We start from the raw sequence: 14,024 nt of genomic DNA, 5'->3' as shown, positions 1-14,024 counted from the left end.
TAGTATTCTATTCTGTGAGTGTATGACAGTTTATCCCTTCACCTATGGAATTTGCTTCATTTTCTCCATTTCTCTCACCTAGTTGAATCCAAGACTCTCCAACAGAGTCACCATCTACTGCTCCAGTCTTGAGCTGGTGGCTCACTAGATTGTTATTTGGGACCTCCCCTCCCTTCCTGGGAAGTTCTTAGATTTAATTGTTGAGTTGAATATTCTGTTTACTGGATCTTATGTCTTTTTCTTTCTTGGTTTATTCTCTTATTTTAATGGTATATCCTTTATTAACTACCTCAGATAGGATACATGAGAGAGAATCTTTTAAAAGCATTTGACATGTCTGCAAGTCTTTCTTCTATCCTCACAAATCAGACTTTTCTAGACTTAAATCCCAAGAGGAAAACAAGTTGACTTGCTGTTGGCCTAGTATAAGCATGTTATTTAGAGATTCCTAAATGGTTAAACTTCTATTATTTTTTGTATCTTTGGTCTAGTTTTTCTTTTCCACTGTTTCGAAGGACTTCAAACTGATAGACCCCTCCACTTAATTTTTTTTTGTAAAAATAGTTTGAATCAGCTACATTTCATTAATTGAGCATTTTTGAAACATTAACCTCTGTGCAGAGGTATATTTTATAGCATAAGAGTGGCTATGTTCACTTACTAACATTTCCTTCTCCACTTTTGGATTGAAACAAGCACAGAATAATTAGACAGAGACTATTTCTGGCAAATAAAACAGTTAATAGTTGGAAAGGTATGTTTCAGTGAGGATTGTTGATAAACACACCTCTTGCTGCCAAGATCTTAAAGTTTAATTAATTAGCATCACCCTAGCTTCCCCTTTCCTCTTCTGTCACTTGCTTTCATCTTCCTTCATTTATTTTATACACACACACGCACACACGCACACACTTCTCATTCTCCTACTTTCTCTTTATCTCTGTCTGCACAAGTTTGCACACAGAATTGGCTTCCCTTCTAGCATTTTTCCCCCCTGCACTCCATCAAAAAATATTTTCTGCATCTCTAATTTCATCAAGATATGCCTGACTGAGAATGTCAAAACCACTGAGCAGAAGTGTTTAATCCAAAGTTGGCTCTGCTGGTGATGATCAGCTGAGGAAACAACCTCGGATTTTTTTCTTAATTATTTGTTAGGACATAAGTTTCCACTGTATGAAATAGATTCACATCCCCCTTCTCACTCCCTGTTCTTCACTGTGCTGGCTCCCACTGCTTCCCAGTATAGCTTTCTGCACCCAAGTAAGACACCTAGAGGGAAAGGTTCCTGACCATATGTGGGAACACTGCCTCCAGCAATGGTCTTCCATAGGTAAATAGTCACTTCATGATTTATCGGACAGTCAGATTCTGGCCATGTTTATGGAACTCCATAAACTGAGGTCTGCAAGTTGGGGTGGTCACCAGCAACAAGCCCCAAAGTAGTCTAGGCAGCTCACCATGGAGCTCGGAGCAGAAGATCCCAGCTCCTGTCCCTGCTTCAGAGCTTGATGGCCGGGTGACATCAGGAAAGTCTGTTAACCTCTCTGAGCCTTGGTTCCGTCATCTGTAAAATGGTGATAATACCATCATCGACCTCCCAAGGTGGCTGCAAAGATAAAAATAAAATAAATGTATGTGAAAGCACTTAACAAATGACAAAGTACCATGTAAATGTTACTATTGTCTGACCTCAGAGATCGAAAGGATGCATTCTTTTAAAATTTGTTATTTATTTATTTGGCTGCATGGGTCTTGGTTGCATCATGAAGGATCTTCGCTCTTGCAGAATGTGGGATCTTTAGCTGCGGCATGTGAGACCTAGTTCCCTGACTGGAGATCGAACCCAGGCCCCCAGCACTGGGAGCTTGGAGTCTTAGCCACTGACCACGAGAGAAGTCCCAGAAGGACACGTTCTTATTCCGTGTTTTGTTTTGTGCTTTTGATTTAGTCCTCTTTAGATGAGGGCTTCCCTGGTTGCTCAGATGGTAAAGAATCTGCCTGCAATGCAGGAGACTTGGTTTCGATCCCTGAGTCAGGAAGATCTCCTGGAGAAGGGAATGGCTACCCACTCCAGTATTCTTGCCTGGGAAATCACATGGAGAGAGGAGCCTGGTGTGCTGCAGTCCATGGGAGCCTCAAAGAGTCAGCCACGACTGAGTGACTAAGCACACACAGATGAAGGATGTTTTGTGTTTAAAGTGTTTTACAAATACAAAAATTATGACAGGAAAGATTTAGAGTATAATTAGCAGAGAAGGAAGCTTATGTTTCTCTGGGATAAGACTACCCATAGCTTGTTGACCCAATACAATATGTTCATAATCTCACATGTCAAGAGCACACCGTGCTCAAAGGGCATATTGAGTGACTAGGTGAGCGTGATGGTAATGGAATGCAGGTACCAGGGACCAGTCAGATGGGCAGCACAGACAACCGTTTGTGTACTGGCTGTGCTTGCAGGAACTGCTTCAGAGATACTGGTAGAACCCAAATAGGTAGATCTTCCTCCCTTCGTTTCAGCTTGTTTGCCAGTCCCCTTTCTGCACATCATCTGTGCAAGGCTCAGGATCTGTGACCCTCCTCCAATGGGTATCTGGTGAGGAAAACAGTAGAGCCACAGATCACGAGCAGTCATACCTCATATAATGGGGTATTACTTGGGCTCTTCCAAAGGGGAGAAAGAAGGCTGAATCTCCATGGACTGAAGGCAGTTACTGTTTTTTCACAGCTTGGAATAAAGCTACTGTGATGATCTGCCTTATGTGTCACCTTGACTAAACTATAATACCCAGTTATTTAATCAAACATGAATATTGATGTTCCTGGGACCATGTTTTGTAGATGTGGTTAACATCTACAGTCAGTGGACTTTACACAGATTAGATTACCCTGGGTGATGTTGGTGGGCCTCATGGGATCAATTGCAGGCCTTAGAAGCAAAAATTAAGGTTTCCTGAAAAAGAAATTCTGCCTTAAGACTACAGCATCAACTTCTGCCCAAGTTTCTAGCCCACAACTTGCCTGATGGATTTGGAACTTATCATCTTATGAGATAATTCTTTAAAATAAATCTGTCTGTCTATCTGTCTGTCTATCACTTCTCTATCTCCTTTTGGTTCTGTTTCTCTGGAGAGCCCTGATCGATACAACCTTTCTCTATTTTGAGTTTGCCTTTTTTGTTTTCTATTAGAAACCCAGCTGTCAGTGGTCCAAGGTTCAAGATGTTTTCTTTACACTAGGAAAATCAACTGCATTAGTAAAACAACAAACTATATAAATTAATCCCAAATTACAATGCAGTTAAGATCTTCCTAAAATCTACTAAACTCTGATAAAACTAAAGTACACTTTAAAAAATCCTTATTGATTGTATCTTATCAGAAGTTTGAAGTTCAAAATATCTGTATTTGAATCCCATATCTGCCTTCATTATCATAATTTTATAATCCCTAATTATTCCCCTAGGTGGTTTCCCCACTTGAGCACGTGCCCATCACTAAAGACCCTCAGTATACCACTGAGGTGGCACTTGTCTCCAGTTGCAAAGACGGTGGGACTGAAGTAGTAAGCTTTATATTTCAATGACATGGTCTTGCCTTTGACATGAAACTTAAGTGATAATTGCGTATTTCAAGGTTTCAGGATCACTCAGGAGTGAAAAATGCTTCCCTGTTTTAAGTAGGTATATTTATTTGCAGAACCAGTCCTAGAATCGTTTACGTACTTCCAGCCATTTGAACTCTGAGAATCACAGATGTTAGGAACCTCACCTCTGGTCATCCCCAGGCGTCCTCGTCAGGGTCTGGGTTCCGTGAGTCACTTATCACAGGCTTCAGTTTTAAGCCGTTCCCAGTGGGGTTACGTGTAAGCCTTTTCAATTGTCCGTGACTGTGTTCCGTATACACATATCGATCGCCCTCTCTAATTCCCAGACCTGGTGGCCTGCCCTTCTGTCTGGCTTGGGTGAAGCTGCATGGAGGCACCGTGCTGGCCCCCGAGGGGCGGGGAAAGAACCTGGCGCCGCTGAGCAGACGTCTCTTAATGGTAATCCTCCGGCGAGCCAAGGGCCTCCAAAGAGACCATGAGTGTGGCCTCGTGGAGGAGGAATGTACTCACAGTCACACGAGAAAGTCCCCAGTCTCGGCTTCAGGACCCCATGCCTGGCCCATCATGCCTGCCTCAGAGAGAAACTGGACAGGACCTCCCCTCAGGAGCCTGTCAGCCCTCGTCACCAGTCAGCCCAGGGGCTACTCGGAATGACTGGAGGCACTCAGGTCTACCCCCCACCAACGGCGTGGCCCGCTCGCAGCCCCTGCCACCTGGGGAGCCCCACACCAGGCCAGGGCAATCATGCCTGGCTTCCGCATGGTCGTGCGAGGCTTGCCATCAGCCAAGCTCCTGAAATATTTATACCGGCAGGGCTCAGGCTTTTTTTTTTTTTTTTTTTAACCAACAGAAACTGTAGCAGGTAAGGTCCGGGTATAGTTTGGTAGGGTTCATGCACCCCATGCTTAGCAAACCTATCAGCGATGGCTCACCCGGCCAGAAGAGTGGGGACACCACTTACCAAGAGAGTCCAGACGTGGGCCGTTCGTCACCGTCTAAGCACTGGGAGAAAGACACATCAGAAAACCAAATGGCTCTCCCCTCCCTTCTGTCCAGAGATTTGGTGTCATGGAGTTGGTGATGGACAGGGAGGCCTGGCGTGCTGCGATTCATGGGGTCACAAAGAGTTGGACACGACTGAGCGACTGAACTGAACTGATGCACAGGGAACAGTCAAAAAACCCCTCCTTGGACTCAGAACCAGCACATCACAGGGTGAGCACTGTCCATGTATTTGTTTTCAAAGATAGCATGATGTGACACCAGAGAGCTTTTGCGACTACCTTGTCTCCTGAAGAACTGTTTGAAAACTAGAGGATTGGCAAGGAAGTCTATGGAAGGGAGGGAGGCAGGAAGATCCACATGGGTGCCCTTGAGCCTGTATTACTTGTTCCCAAATATTTCAGCAAGTACACCTTAGACACGGGTTTTCTGAGAGGAAACAATGATCAAAGCCAGAGGGTTAAGTGAATGAGCCCATGGTTATGACAGCTGTTCCCAAAGAAACAGCTGAATTTGTCTCAGAATGGAAGGTTTCACTGGCTTGTGCTTCTCATCAGATTGGTTTTGCAGTGCCTCGGAATTATTTTTAAGTATTTGAAAATGGCATCATTTTCTAGTTGCAAATTATTTGGGTGTATTTGGAAGCTAATTAAAAGGGAAATGTCCTATGTTGTAAAGAGCAGCATTTCTACATTTTAAAAATCAGATGTTCTCAGCGGGTAGCCGGGTTTTATCTTTGTCAGTGTTGACTATTGCTAAGTGCATCCCAGACTGAAAATCTAAATGAAATAACTACAAGGAAAGGCGTGGGGGAAGTTTATGTTGGAAAAGCAGGAGAGAGACACACATACATGTATAATACATAGGCGATTTGTCTGTGAATTTCAAAAGGCTTTGCATGGCATGTTTTTTTCTCTCTCTTGCTAGCTACTTATTTCACTGTGAGCTCTGCAAACATGGTGGGCTGCAGAGGTGCCAGGCACCATCATGGTGTCCAAAAATTGGCTTTGTGCATATGCTAAATTAGTGATTGGCTGGCAGAAGCAGTTCACAGATCCTGGATTGGCAGGGATTCCTCATGAAAGGAGGCAGGGCCGCAAGCCCGCGGGACTCACTCTCCAGCCAGCAGCAATGCAACATGCTCTACCCAAGCAGCCAAATTCATTTTAAAATAAATTCTGAATCTTCCTCAGGCTTCGGGTCCAGCCCAGGTAAAATACTACCCCACTACCCTCCCACCCCACCCCCAAAAAGTCTAATCCCCTTTCCTGTTTCATGGGGAAGGGATTATGTTGAGTCTTGCATGGGCCAGAGCTTTGAGATTTTTCACCCAACGATCCAGGTCATTTCAGTTGCCCCCTGCTGCAGTGAACAGGGCACCCTCATGTTGAAGGAGGAAGGCAAGAATCCTACAGACAACAGTCTCTCCATTTTCGTCTTCCTTGGAAATAAGCACACTGCCATGATGGTTCTGATGCAAGAATTAACACAGTGAAGAAATGTATTAGACAGCCAGAGCAGATAAGTCTATGCCAAAAGGATCCACCATCTGGGTCTTTTTTGCTCACTGTGTCCACCAGAAAATGACTCTCTCATTTATGAGTAGCTAGTTGATAGCTTTACTATTCCCCAGAGATGATACTTTATTTTTTCCCCAGAAATGATGCTTTATTTTATGGACAACGGTGTATTTTAATTAAAAAAAAAAACAAAGCTTAGGCTGTTGACCTTAGGATCCTGCTTCATCTTAGAGTTCAGCACTAGAGAGGAATGAGGAGACTTATTTTCTAGGCCAAGAAGTGCTTTTGACTCAAACGACGATACCTGACAAGTTAAGAAGCAGTTCTAAGTGGGGACATAAACTCTAGGCACTTCACTTTTTTCCAAGGCTGGAGTGAAGAGTCATCCCAACACCCTCATGTGAAAGCTGCATCAAAGCCTTGCAGCCTTTCCAGAGCCATCAGTCATTCACTCACCTGAGTGTGCAAGCTCTGCCCGTAGCACACATTCAGTAAATATTTTGGAATATATTCACTGGGTTGTGACTTAATCAGTTCGAGCTGATACCATGAGTATTGTAGACTGAGTTGCTTAAACAACAGACATTTATTTGTCTCTGTCCAGAAGCTGGAAGTCCAAGATCGAAGGTTGCAGGACAGTTTGCTTCCTGGTAAGAGCTTTCATCCTGGTTCTTAGATGGCTATCATCTTGCTATGCCCACACATGGGAGAAAAATCTTCTCCCATGTCTCTTCTTGAAAGTGGAAGTATTCGTCGCTCAGTTGTGTCCAATTCTTTGCGACCCCATGGACCCATTAGGCTCCTCTGTGGAATTCTCCAGGCAAGAACACTGGTGTGGGTTGCCATTCCCTTCTCCAGGGGATCCTCCCAAACCCAGGGATCAAACCAGATCTCTGGCATTGCAGGCAGATTCTTTACCATCTGAGCCACCAGGGAAGCCCTGTGTCTCTTTTTATGAGGGCACTAATCCTATTCGAGGGCTCTAACCTAATGACCTAACTACCCCCCTGTTCCGAATACCATCATATTTGGGGTTAGGGCTTCACCATAGCAGTTTTAGAGGAACAAACGTTCAGTCCACAGAAGGTTGATTGTCTCATTGGGTAGTACCCATGAGGCTACCAACGTGAGTAGTCCACAGAGGAGAGAGCTCTGCATCACCCTCTGAATTAAGTGAAAAGATGCTTAAGTAGGGATCAGAGGACTTGAGTTATAGTCTTGACTCTGCCCCACCTCTCATTGATGACTTCCAGTGATTTATTGATCTCACTTTTGTCTCCTGGTTTCTAAAATGACTGGATAATTAGTGAACTCCCTTCATCCCTAAAATTGTATTTTTTATGATTCCAGACCTTAGCCAGTCATCTGAAAATGTGTTCTTTGGATGATATCTACTAGACCTAAGTTTAAAAGTCAGCTTTCTTGGAGGAAAGCATTAACCCAAGCACACATCCTAAAAGCAGTGATTCAGAATTGCTACACTCTTGTCCTCTTCTCCTTCACCATGTGCTTCCAGTGGAAGCGGGAACCAAAAAGGACAAGAACAGGCAGTGATGCACAGGACACAGGGGCAGCCTGAATATGGCTCCAGACAGCATTGTGATCTTTAATGTAGAATTTAAAGAGAATGGGAAAGGGAGAATTCTTCTTCATTAACACACGATTTGGTAGCGGCTCTTTTGAAGAACCTTTCATTCCGCTGTTCATGGAATGTGCTTTCCGTAGTGGACTGATTGATTGGTGGCTTCTCGAAAGGTGTGTCCACATCCTAATCCCCAGAACCTATAAAGGCAACCTTGTGTGGGAAAGGGTTCTCCGAGATATAGTTACGGTGTCAAAATGAGACCAGCCTAGATCACCCAGATGGGAACTAAGTTCCAGCGACACAGAGACACAGAGGACAAGTCCACATGGGCCGAGAGTCAGAGATCAGACTGACTCAGCCATGGGGAGCGCCAGCAGCCCGAAGGAACTGGAACAGGCAGGGAAGGATTCTCCAGGGAGGGGCATGGCCCGGGTGACACCTTGATTTCAAATTTCTGGTCTTCAGAGCTGGGAGAGGAGAAGTCTCTATTGTTGTAAGCAGCCAGCTTTGATAATTGCTTATGGCAGCCTTAGGGACTAATGTACTTCAGAAGAGTATATTTCAAAGGATGGACTTCACTAATTGGGAGCTATGATATCCCTTTTTCTAGTAACATCGTGGTCAGTTTTACTATAATAAAAATAAAAAATGCTGACTTAAAACAGCATTAATATTAATAGCATTATTGAATTGGAATATTGGATCTCTTTAGAGATCAACATTTTTTGTTCATGTAACAGCTGTGTAGAAATACCACCTTCTGAATGAACCATTTTCTTAAGGTTTTTTGTGTGTTTTTTGTAAGAAAGAAACACTCCAGTATCAGAGAAATGGGTTGCAGACCTCCATCCCTGGCTTGTTTTGGTATCTTCATTTCTGTACCAGATTGATGCTCTTTGTTAGTCTTTCTGTTTTAGGGTATTTCAGCTTCATGGAGTAATAGTATCAGTAAAATTCTGCTGTTTTATTATACGTTTATCAAACAGTTCACTGTCTGGTCATTTGGCCCAAATTTATTGACATATTCTCAAAGCTCTGTCTCAGTACATCTTTTAATAACTGTTTTCCAATATAGTTTTTGTTTCACATTTAGAATATGATGTTATATTGTTATTAATATATTAGTCACGTATGGATGTGAGAGTTGGACTATAAAGAAAGCTGAGCACTGAAGAATTGATGCTTTTAAACTGTGGTGTTGGAAAAGACTCTTGAGAGTCCCTTGGACTGCAAGGAGATCTAACCAGTCCATCCTAAAGGAGATCAGTCCTGAGTGTTCATTGGAAGGACTGATATTGAAGCTGAAACTCTAATACTTTGGCCACCTAATGCGAAGAGCTGACTCATTTGAAAAGACCCTGATGCTGGGAAAGATTAAGGGCAGGAGGAGAAGGGGACAACAGAGGATGAAATGGTTGGATGGCATCACTGACTCAATGGACATGGGTTTGGGTAGACTCCAGGAGTTGATGATGGACAGGGAGGTCTGGTGTGCTGCGGTTCATGGGATCACGAAGAGTCAGACACGACTGAGCAACTGAACTGAACTGATTATATTATGTATTAGAATTATATCATTATTGTTATTATACTCAATTTGCTAGGTCACAATTGTGGGTGAACAGCTCACAGTGTTTGTGACAATATTACATGCATGCTAAGTCACTTCAGCTGTGTCCGACTCTTTGCGACCCTGTGGATTGTAGGCTTCTCTGTCCATGGAGATTCTCCAGGCAAGAATACTGGAGTGGGTTGCCATATTCCCCTTCAGGGGATCTTCCTGACCCAGGGGTCGAACCTGTGTCTCCTATGGCTCCTGCACTGCAGGCAGATTCTTTACCACTGAGCCACCGGGGAGGCCCTGTGACAATATTGGATTTATTTATTTCCAAACAATTGTTTTTAAATAGCAACACACTGTATGCTTATTTGTTTTTTATAATCCAATTTGCAACTTAGCTTTGATGGCTGATTTTCCCAGTAGGAAAAATGTGAAAGCACTTACCTTGTACTGGTCTTGGATCTTCCTGACATTCTCTGTTACCATGGTGCCAACCCCCAGTTTGTACCACTGGTTTCTCCTTCTATACCTCAAGAGGATCTCTTGATAGAACCCACCTTAGACCCCACCGTCACCTTACTTCTGCTGCTTTTTTAATTCAGTTCAATAGACACATTAAATAAGTGCAACATGCTGTAGAAAAACCCAACATATAGATAAGTCGTTTCACTAGATGACGGCAAAGACTGACAGGCGTAACTGTGGAGATGAATGGGAACTGGTGGGTTCAGACTTATATCGAAGCTGAGAAATACCCCGGAGAGGAAGTTTATTGTCAGACAGACTTCTCTAGTCCTATAGTTATCCTCCAAGGGAGCTCAAGAATCCATTCCCTAAGTGGACTGGGTAAACTAGCCATTTACCACTGGTCACTATCAGAATTAGGAGTGTGGGTTCCACAGTAACTTCTGGGTTTTGGTAGCTAGAGAGTGGGAGGAGATTGTCAACAAAAGCTCCATTTGACCACCAGTGGAGGTCAACAGCCAGCTGCAAGTGGGATGCGTGTGCTAAGTCACTTCAGTCGTGTCGGACTCTGTGTGACCCTGTGGACCATAGCCCTGCAGGCTCCTCTGTCCGCGGGATTCTCCAGGCAAGAATACAGGAGTGGGCTGCCATGCCCTCCTCCAAGGAGTCTTCCCGACCCAGGGATTGAAGCCGCATCTCTATGTCTCCTGCATTAGGCAGATGGGTTCTTTACCACTAGCTTGTGAGGATTCATGTGATAAATAAAATGCTACTTGAACATTTCTGGCAAATGCTAAGAGGCTGCTGTTTTCCCTCTTCCCCAGCAGGCTTTTCTTAACCTGTGCTTTGATGGCTGTGTGTCCAGCAGGCAAGATATTTGCATATGCCTTTAGGAGAGGGTTCTCAACCCTGGCTGTCCATCAGAATCACCAGGGGAGCCTTGAAAAATACCCATCTATGCCCCACCCAAACCAATCCACTCAAGGAAGAGCAGAGAAGTACATTGCTAAATACTTGGAAAGGTTTATCATAGAGCTTCTTAACTATGACTGAAAACTGGATCCTGAAAACTACTTACTGGTTTTTCCTTACTTGATATGTCTGATTTGCCCTCCACCAAATCACCTGATTCTACATCCTCGAAGTGCCAGTGCTTCTAAGCCCTTTAATGCTTCTCTGTGTGTATGCTTAGCTGTTCAGTCCTGTCTGGCTCTCTGTGGCCCCATGAGCTGTCGCCCTCCAGGCTCCTCTGACCATGGAATTTTCTGGGCAAGAATACTGGCGTGGGTAGCCATTTCCTACTCCAGGGGATCTTCCCAACCCAGGGATGGAACCCACGTCTCTTGCATCTCCTGCTTTGGTAGGTGGATTCTCCACCACTGAGCTGCCAGGGAAGCCCAGTTCTTCTTTAATACAGTTGTGAGATGGCAGGCACTTCCCTGGGGTCCAGTGGTGAAGACTCTGCACCCCCACTGCAGGAGGCATGGGCTCGATCCCTGGTTGGGGAACTGAGATCCTGCGTGCCGTGCAGCGTGGCCAAAAAATTTTAAAACAGGCAGTAAAGATGATAGGCATTATCTATCTATTCTTTGATATGAATAAATTATTAGATGTATTTTTAAAGGTAAATAATAAATTTCAGCAAATATTTAAAAGCCTGTTCCATCTAAAATGACAAAGATTGTAAGCTTTTATATTTAAAGCAAAATAATCCTCAAACATTAGATATTTTGTGCCATTAAAATATTAGGCCAGCAATATATCATTATTTTTATCCAAAAAGAAGTCATAAGGGTACATATTTCTACTATTGGAGGGAGGGGATTCTCTTAGACAGTTAACCAGACTAGGGCTATACAGAGAATGTTGAATGTTGAAGCCAGAAAGAAACTCAGAAACCAATTTTTCAGGCCCTAAACACATAGAATTTTTGTTTCAGGAATGCTACCATTTGTGGCATATGTTCCATGACAGTTAAAGTGAGTTGTCAAGGACTTCCCTGGCAGTCCAGTGGTAGCTCCTGGCAGACTCTCCTTCCAATGCAAGGGGCGAGAGCTCAATCCCTGGTTAGGGAACTAAGACCCCACATGCTGTATGGCATGGCCAAAAACAAGAAAAATCGAAACATTCTTTTTTAAAAAGGTGAAATGTCCAAAAAGAAATTCTGAATACATGTGTTGTTTGGCTTTGGAAGAAGTCAAAGCCTGACTTTTATGAAATATGGTGATTTTCCGTGTTCCTATGTTATTAAACAACATTCTTAACACGCTTTTGAAAAACTGGCGTTAAGAATAGCTGGATTTAAGAAGACAACAATGGAAGCTATGGTGTTCAGCACACTGAGTAGATGAAGAATTAGTCGTAATCAACCAAAACTTCTTACCAGGCTTCTTATGAATCAACCGCATGGCTGGCCACCTTAATCCCGACCACCTTCATTCAAAGAGGTGACCTATGCATACAGTTTGCAAAAAGATAGACACCTTCTTGTTCTTTACTACCTTGTTAGTCAGACCACCAGAGTAGTACCGGTTGCCAAACCGTATTGGATGTGGCTTGAGAAATCAGCTTATATACAGTCCAAATTTGAAACTTTAAAATCGTCACTCCTAGGCCACAACAGTTGGACAAAGAAAGAAGTGGGACGTGGTCACATTTTGGACCAACGGCATCGACCTTTTCAGATGGCAGTGAGTCATCTGCCATCTGCAACCTGTGGCCTTCCAGTGCTGCCAAGGCACCAGTTCAGGATTCCAGTTTGGAGTTTCCACATTGAAACGAAAACATTCAGCAAGTTGCTATTTGTGGTTTTTATCAAGTAGCGGTGAGCGCGCTAGACCTACCCACCCTGCTGAGGAATCCAGCCAACAGAAGGCCATGGCACCTGTAGGAAAGTAGACGTGGTACGTAAGATCTGGTTTCCTACGAAATGAAAGGTCTAAGGTTCGGGAGGCAGGCTGTCCCACCATCCGTGAGTATGTTGGCTGCTTGGGGGACTCGCCTGACCACAGGAGACCAGCCCCCTGCGTTTCCCTTTGGTTTGAGCACTCAGGACACGAGAGCCACTGGAATGAGATCCCATTCCAGTCCTCATGTGGTTGCAGGTGGTGTGTGGATGCTGGGTTCTGGAAAACAGTGAGGTCAAGCTAGTTTGAGCTCAGAACCAACCCGACGTGGCTGGGCACCAAGAAACGAGAGTTTAAGTTTGTACGCCCCTTAGTTATTGATTTTTGCAGTGCCTACGCGTCTCCTTTCGCTGGTTTCTCTTGTTGAGGAGCACAGGCTCTGGAGTGTGGACTTCCGTAGTCGCGGCACATGAGCTTAGTTGCTCCGAAGCATGTGGGATCTTTCCAGACCCGGGATTGAACCCGTATCCCCTGCACTGGCAGTCACACTGTTAACCACTGGACCACCAGGGAAGCCCCACCCCTTTTTAAAAGACAATTTTAGTGTACACGCTTAAATGAGTATGTTTTTTTTTAATCTAACATTATTAACCACTTATGCCATATCATTTTCAATCTTAACCAATTCCTGAGTCAGGCACTTTTATCGCCCCCACTTCTCAGATGCGGACACTGAAGTGCAGACATGTGCAGTGGATAGCAGCCTCTCCAGTCTCTTAGAGAGCCAGTCACTGGCCCAGTTGGGACCGGAACCTAGACTTGCTGGATTCAAAGCCAGTTTAGAAGAGGACTGTTACAGAATTTCATGGCCCCCTTTTGGTATCTAAATGAGCCTGTGTTTTGACCTTACATTTGCACTTCTAGGATTTATCCTAAGGGACTATTCAGACAAGTGCTCTAAGATGAATGTTCTCTGATACCCATATACAGCTCTCCCGTTACTAAATTCTGTTCTCTTATTAGATCGTTTCATAGCCTGCACTTGTTTATTAGTTTACTTGCTTATTAGTTGTTTTCTGACCGGAATGTAAGTTCTATGTAGACAGGGAGCTGTTGTCTTCATTACCTAAAATAGTACCTGGCACATGAAGAGCGCTCAGTAAATATCTGTTAAATAAAATGAGCGAATTAATAGCAAAAAAAAATAAATTTAAATCTTAATCATAAGGGGATTGATTAGATAAATTACAGCGTACCCATGCAATAGAAGACTCTGTAGTCATTACACATGATTATGTAGATTGCCCTGTACAAAAGGTATTCCCTACCTGTCGTGTGAAAAAGACATGGGATCTTGCATGTGTATATGATCCCTGTATTGGCCAGGACTCCTGGTAGCCAACTATAGAATCAACTGAGTTTAAGCAGAACACAAA

At 43.8% G+C, this 14,024-nt stretch overlaps 1 protein-coding gene across 6 annotated transcripts in view; it reads left to right on the top strand.

Annotated features, from left to right (window-relative positions):
* The window catches only part of CLYBL (citrate lyase beta like), a 233,645-nt gene that overhangs the window by 160,105 nt on the left and 59,516 nt on the right, over positions 1–14,024 (top strand). The window contains exon 1 of one of the 6 annotated variants that reach the window (XM_018056400.1): positions 4,742–4,824. The exons of the other annotated variants lie outside the window; for them this stretch is intronic. Coding sequence (XP_017911889.1) covers positions 4,768–4,824 — 57 coding nt within the window. The 5' untranslated portion in view covers positions 4,742–4,767. Of the gene's footprint in view, positions 1–4,741; positions 4,825–14,024 lie in introns of those variants that run through there. 6 annotated transcript variants of the gene reach the window in all.

The sequence above is a fragment of the Capra hircus genome, chromosome 12, assembly GCF_001704415.2.
Source record: "Capra hircus breed San Clemente chromosome 12, ASM170441v1, whole genome shotgun sequence".
NCBI classification, from domain to species: Eukaryota; Metazoa; Chordata; class Mammalia; order Artiodactyla; family Bovidae; genus Capra; species Capra hircus.
This window is presented reverse-complemented; position numbering and strand designations above follow the sequence as displayed.